General features: G+C 51.6%; 1 protein-coding gene across 1 annotated transcript; it reads left to right on the top strand.

The window, feature by feature from the left end:
• Nucleotides 1-1548: 1548 nt before the first annotated feature.
• Nucleotides 1549-6812, top strand: TRIM45 (tripartite motif containing 45; the record flags this gene model as incomplete). Its single annotated transcript, XM_008947216.1, has 5 exons — nt 1549-2282; nt 3271-3400; nt 5315-5429; nt 5631-5757; nt 6587-6812. Coding segments are annotated over 5 exons (1258 nt in total), but the record flags the coding sequence as incomplete, so codon positions are not given.
• Between the last annotated feature and the right edge of the window lie 397 nt (nt 6813-7209).

Raw genomic sequence — 7209 nt, 5'->3', positions numbered from 1 at the left:
CTTTCCCCAGCAAGAACTGAGGCATATTCTTTGCTGCCCTGCCCCCCTGCAGATACCGGTGCTTGTGGCAAAATGGTTTAGACTCTTAGTTACCTTTCTGGTTGGGGCTGTAATTTTCAGCATACCATTCCGATTAACTAATGCCTCATAGCCCATGCAGGCTGCTGAAGTGTGATAAACTGAGACCTTGAATAGCAGCCCGCTGCACCGACAGAAATAACTGCAGAAAGTATAAAGCAGTAGAAAATTTGTTCCAGTAACCCACTTCCTACATTATTTACTGATACCATTTTTTTACCCCTCTAGCATCTGGAGACTTGTATCTGATTTAGCTGATGGCAAAGCAGAAAAAGGGCCAAGGAAAACCATTTTGAAATGATTTCCTGGTGCGTAGGGAAGATTTCTAAGGATCTGAGTGCCACTGTTGTGCTCCTTGGAACCAGTGAGAGAGGTCTTAGGTTCAAGTCAGGGAAGCGTGAATTGAAGGGTGTTAGCAAATAACGCTGGAAGGCTTTGAAAATGTGCTGGACCCAAGGGAGATTAGTGGGAAGCAAAAGGAGTGGTGTAAGGGCCACATCCTGCCCTGTGATGAGGTTGCTTTGTGTTGCCAGAGCAACACTGTAGAGCTTGGTCCTTGGAGTATTTCTTTGCTCATGGCTTGGAGCTCCCGTCGAGACTGCCAGAAGTCATTAGTGCAGAAGACAAGGAAGGAGAGAAGGCTTTTACATTCTGCTCCATAACTAACTCCCAGTGTCCAAAACAACATAAAATAGAAATATTCTAGTGCTACCCTGTGACGTGGTGGATGTCTGGGTCATAACAGATTCTTTGTGTCACATCCTTGGTCTCCTCTGAGCAGGACTTAACCTGGTGACCAGAAGGAAATCGAGTTTAACTTTTGGAATATTAAATATTTTACACAGACTGTCTTCTGGCAGTGGCCTGAACTAGATTTTCCCCTAAGGGATATCAGAGCTCATTTATCTCTTCAAATTTAAAGCTGGTGAAAATCACTGGGCTGATGGCTGAGGAGTCTCGCATGTCCCGTTCCACTCCAGAAGTGACTGTTAGTAGCGATTCAGTTTTAAGACACCTCCTGCCAGCTCTCACATTGCAGGGCTCACTGCCCTCCTGCTGCCTTTGTCACAGCAGGCTCTGGGGGTAACTGCATACCAATAAAGTATCCCACTTCTGTCAGGCTCCATGAAGGGGCTGCTGGCAGCAGGAGCTTGACAGCCTGTTCCCTGGTCTGTGTGTATGGCTGTGGTGGGGCACATGGTTCCTGTGTCTGAAAACAGTGCTGGCTGCATGCAGGGAGCATGAGAGCAGCCTCTGATGAGCTGCTTGCAGATGCTGCCCTCTTTTGTGTGGAGCCACGTCCTCGGGAGACCACAGGCCCCTTCATGCAGAGTGGATTTCCGTGGAGACAGGAGGGAGCAGTGCACAGTGTGCCGTGAGGTCTGTGCAGACTGGTGTTAGCAAGGGGTCTCCAAGGTTTGCATTTCACATCCAACATGCACAAAGTGACGTGTGGCTGCTCCCTTCTAGGAGACAGAAGAAGACGGCTTCTCATACCGTGATGGAGCTGGAGAACACCATGGATGGCAGTCAGGCTGGGCAGCCTCTTTTGTGCCCTTCCCATCCCAGAGAGGAGCTACGGCTGTTCTGTGAGCAGTGTGACCAGCCTGTGTGCCGGGAGTGTGTCGTGGACAGGCACCAGCAGCACCGATGTGACTTCACCAGCAACGTCATCCACAGACACGGGGACGCCCTTCGGGAGCTGCTGAAGAGCACCCAGCAGCACGTGGGCACTCTAGAAGGTGTGCTGGGCCAGATTGATGCCATGGGTAGTGCCGTCCAGAGTCGCGCAGAGGCCGTGGCCACGGAGATCTCTCTGTTTGCCAGTGGGTACGTGACAGCCATTGAAGAGCACCGGGACCGGCTGCTGAAGCAGCTGGAGGACTTGCAGGTGCAGAAGGCAAACCTGCTGCACTTGCAGAAGGCCCAGCTGCAGCAGCTGCTGCTGGACATGAGGACAGGGGTGGAGTTCACGGAGCACTTGCTGACGAGCGGCTCAGACCTGGAGATCCTCATCACCAAAGGGGTGGTGGCCAGCCGGCTGACAAAGCTGAACAGCATCGCTTACAGCACCCACCCCAGCGTGGACGATGGGATCCACTTCTCTCCTCAGGAGAGGGCAGGGCAGTGTTGCGGCTATGAAGTTTTTGGGGCCATTCTCAATAAAGTGGTTGATCCAGCCAGGTGTACCCTGCATGGGGAAGGTAATGGGGTGCTGTACAACAGTAGAGTGGGGACACGCCGCCCCCCAACATCACCTCTTCATTCTCTGTGCCCATGTGGTGTGCAGCTCAAGGCACTGCTGGCTCCCTGCTGACCTGGCACTGACAAGAGGCACAGGGGTACAGTGGGGTGGATCCCTGCCAGAGCCTGTGTCGCTTGCTGAGTACTTCTGGCAGTTGTGCTGGGCAGGGAGGTGGGGACCTCTCCCCAGCCAGCTGTCACGGTGTCCTGGAGCTGCCCTCGGCAGCATCACTGACCTGAGCACGAGGGGAGGTGTGAGGAGAGCAACCTCTGTAGGCCAGAACACCACAGCTTACTTGGGGGGATGGCTCCTGCAGTGGCGTGATACCATCTGTGCCCACTGGCCCCAGCTTTTCTACAGCATGGCTGAGATGGATCCCCTCTCTGGCTGAGCAGATTCCCCTTGGAGCTTCTGCTGAGACTGCCATGGGAATAACTGGTGTTGATGGTTTCATGGGTGTTTGCTTATTAAGGACTTGGAGGAGGGCCAGCAAACAGATAGCATTCAGACCAGCCCACTGAGCACAACCAGCTCTGGTCAGTAGTGACCTGCACAGGGTTGTTCGATCCTTTCTGTCCCAAACTCTAAGTGCTGACATATCTGGGGCTCCACGCTGCACAGTGTGGCTGTTCCTTCTCCCTCTTGGTTGCATGGTGCACCTTGGGGCCTTCTGAGGAGATGCCAGCTGGGCAAAGTGGGGCAGGCAGGAAGACCACCCTGGTCCATACAGGTCTCTGGACTGAGCGTGCCCAACACCTCCCAGCACCTATGGCTGTCTACCCTCTCTTGGCCCCCAGTGATACCTTCTCCCTGTGGAAGGAGCTGTACACCCACTCTGGCAGCAGTCCTGTGTATGCTCTGATGGGACTGCAACACTGCAAAGTCGATGGGAGGTGGCAGTCATGGCTGGTGTGAATCCCTTTTGGTCCTGTTTCTCTGCCTTGCAGATCTCCATAGTGCCCGTCAGAACCAGCTGACTGGCTTTACCCTGCTCTGCAATGACACCACGGGGGAGCAGATGAGGAGAGGAGGCGAGGCCGTGTGGGTCACCATCACCCATAAGGACAAGAGGGACTGGTGGGTATTTCACCTGAGAACTTCCCAGTCACTGGCTTTGCCTTTCTGCCCCCCTTACCCTGGCTCCCTCCTTGTTTGGGTGGGTAGGAGGATGTGCTTCATCAGGTGGGTCAGAATCTCTAGGGGAAAAGGCACTACTGTTTTTCCTTCTGGTATAGCAGTGCTTCCTACTGGTTGTATTTGGCTGTGTGGAGTGTGGCCATGTTGGCTTGGATTTTTATTCAATCTGAATGATTTGGGACTTTTTAAAGGATTCAACTCTCAGTGGGTGTTATACATTGTCAGAGTGAGCTGTTGCTCCTTCCCACCCCTACCAGCAGACAGCTAAGGCTCCTCTTTTGTTAACACCTGATGAGGGTAAAATATTGCAACCCCAGTATGACTGTCTAGAGTCAAACAGACAGCCCACCATGCCCAGGAACCTCTGACAGTGCCTAGTTCATGTTCTGGGGAAAAAAAGTCTGTGTCAGGCCTTCATCATGCTTTATCTTGTAGTTGCAGTGTTGAGTGCTTTGACATGATTGGAGCTTCTCTAGCAAAAGGAGGAAAGACCACACTTGAGCTCCAAAGTGTTTCCACGATGAAAATGACAAAAAAAAATTATTTTCTGTCTCCAGGCCACACTTGTTACTATGAAGCAGCCAGACAAAAATGCAGAACTCATTCATTAAGAAGAGCAGTTCTTAAGAAAAACATCTGCTCTGTTTAATAGTATGTACAGTATAGCTGGAGCAAGATGCCAGCATAACTCATTCCTTCAATGTCATTGGTGGGATGACCTGATGACAAAAGGGACAGGATGCTAAAACTCCTTGATATGGGGGAGCATCGTCAAGGCATACAGAAACAGCACTTGCCACACAGATGCTTGCCAAAAGACCATCTTTGTTCAAAAATGTTGTTCCAATGTACCTTGCTTCCTTAGGTGGACGTGTGACACAGGATTATGTGGGTTTTGCTTGGTGGGGTAGAGGTCGCTGTGGCCACAGTAACTCAATTTCTCGATCTTGCACGTATGCAGTTGCGACATCCGTTGCTGAAAGCAGCCTGGCTTTGGCTGGAGCACAGCAGCTACAGAAGAGCACCAAGTATCACCACACAGTTCACAGCAGGAAATGATGGAGGCAGCTGTGTTGATGTGCAGTGCTGGGGTCTGGGGAGTACAGCCTGCAAACCTGGAAGATTATAAACTGTCATGTCGTGGGGCACAAGGAGCTAATTAGTGGCGATTAGGAAGAACACTTTCCCCTATGCAGAGCTACCTGGTAATCATCTGTGGAAAGCTCTCCCCATCTTTCTGTGAAGCAGGCAATCAGTCACTAAGGAATTAGCTGATGCTTTCTCCCTGGCACTCTGTCCACCAGGGTTCCTTGTGAAACCCAGTGAGCTTCATTTGGAAAAAGAGGGTTCCTCAGCAGAGACCTTGAACTCCTCAGAGCACTGAAGAGAAGAGGTGGGGTCAGTGCATTTGGGACAGTGGTTGAAGTGTTTCAGACCTGCCCAATTTATGTCCTGACTTATTCATAGGCTCTTCTGGAGGTAACTGCTTTCTGAAGCTGTGAGTTGACTCTTTCTGAAGGCTCTTACTTGTTGGGATAATCTGACCTGCAAGTGTGCTGTCTTTGGCATATTCTGCTCTCTCAGAGCTCAGGGTTGCTACAAATCCTTGCCGTGCAGCTAGCTTTGTGTGACTTCCTTTGTATGGTTATCACAGCTCCCAGTACCAGGGGTGTGTGTGAAAGCTGCCTGGTGCTTGAGCATCGCTCCTGCATCCTGTTAAGCTCACTTGAGACCCACAGCTGCTGAGCAAGGCTGAGGGTGAGGAGCTGACCACAAACCTAGGCCAAACAGTGGTTCACATGCAAAGCAATTTTCAGCCAGTCACTGACCTCTTGGATTTCCCTCTGTTTGTAGTTCAGTCAAGCCAACAGTGTGTGATAATGGTGATGGGACCTACCATATTTCCTACAGCCCTGAGGAGCCAGGCTTATACACTGTCTGCATCTATGTGAAAGGGCAGCATGTACAGGTACCATTTCTTGTTCTTGCACTGCTTCTTCTTTGCCTGCTTTTCTAAGGGTTTGCTGTAAATCTTTCTAAGGATTACCTCCACCACTTAGCAGTTTAAGACTAGGCTTAGTGATCTGTGACTGACAGGATCACCCAGTTGGTTTTTGAAAATGCAGACACATCTGATGCAGCAGCCTCTCTGCTTGCCTGTCCTCTGCAGAGCTCTCCATTCACTCTGACGGTGAAGAACAAGTTCCGTGAGCACCATGGTGTGTTTCACTGCTGCACGTTCTGCTCAAGCGGAGGGCAGAAAGCTGCTCGCTGTGCCTGTGGTGGGACCATGCCAGGTGAGTGCTCAGCTTTCCCTGTGCTGCTGACATCAGGAAGGTTTGTTGCATTTGGTCCTTCCCAGTGTAGATAGGTGTAAGTAGATACTCCAGCCCAACTCCTGCCTTGCACATGCAGCAGGAGTGTAATAACCTGTGTGTGCATATGTTCTGGTAGGATGTGACTGCAGCAGTGAGAAATGCTGCAGGACACACTGAGGGTCTTTGGAGCACACCCTGTAGACCGAGACCCGAGCCAGCCGTGCAGGAGACAGGCCAGGGCACGTCTGTCTTTCAGCCCTGCTCACGAGGCTAAGCAGCACTGCGCCTGTACTGTGCTTCTTCCAGTGCTGGCAGGTTGGCAGCTTGCAGGCTGTGTCACATAGTGCCCAGTTCTGTACTCTGGAGAAGCCTCACTCCTCGTTTGGATGGCAGTTCAGCTCTCTTGTTTAATCCCAACCAGCTTCACCATCCTTAACCTGCATGTGTTGTTGTGTATTTTGCATGTTTTTGGTTTAGAACTTCAGTGCTCGATGTGTATCTAGCTCTGGACGTAGCCACTAGCAGCTGGCATGGGGTTCTGCAGACCTGTGTCTTGCATTACTCAACAGGCAAGGGGACAGAAGTCTTTAGCTTTCCCCAGGTATTAGAATTGGGAGGTATCTCTTAATTTTCCTTTCTTTATGGAGCTCTGGCAATTTTGGCCATGAGTGTGCTTGTACTTTCATCAGCATGTGCCTCCCCATCGTAGGTGAGTCCTGGGGCTGAAGCACTCTCTGAAAGCCTCTGACACACTGGGATTTTCTGGCCCACTTTTGGTTAAGCTGTGATGGTGCCTCTTCTCTTGCAGGTGGGTACCAAGGCTGCGGCCATGGACACAAAGGTCACCCTGGCTGCCCCCACTGGTCATGCTGTGGACAGGTGAAGGAGAGCTCAGAGTGTTTGGGTGGGCCACCCAGCAACACCTCGCAGAGGAGCTTGCTGAGGACGGTGGCATTCTGAGGAGCCAGGTGAGCTCCTGCGGGCCCAGGGCACTGCTGTGGGCTGCTGCATGAGCACCAACCACCAGGGTCCCCATGATGGCTGCATAGCCTCGCTGCCAGGAAACAACATCGTGACAGGGGGAAAATAAAATTGTGCCTTATATTCTGCTTGAGGGCATGTGTGCAAAATTTTGTGCCTGTACAGGAACAAACTCTGGATGTTGTGCTGGTGCCTGCGTGTTCAAGGACTCGAGACCTGTGGGGTCAGGCTCTGAGGGGAAACTCCATCTGAGCAGTTACCTCCAGGAGGGTCAAAATGTGTCTCATTCTGCAGGATCGATCATCTCTGATGCCCTTCTTAAAGAGGCCAATGCTGCCCGTTGGGGCACATTCCAAAGGGTTTGTGTTCGTGCTTTGGAAAGGCTTGGCAGCCTGACTGTGGTGTCAGCCTCTGCATCAGATGTGCTGATGCGTTCTGTCCTTGGACCTG

Source organism: Merops nubicus, unplaced genomic scaffold, assembly GCF_000691845.1.
Source record: "Merops nubicus isolate BGI_N331 unplaced genomic scaffold, ASM69184v1 scaffold12979, whole genome shotgun sequence".
NCBI classification, from domain to species: Eukaryota; Metazoa; Chordata; class Aves; order Coraciiformes; family Meropidae; genus Merops; species Merops nubicus.
The sequence above is the reverse complement of the archived record's forward strand: the minus strand, read 5'-3'. Positions and strand labels throughout refer to the sequence as shown.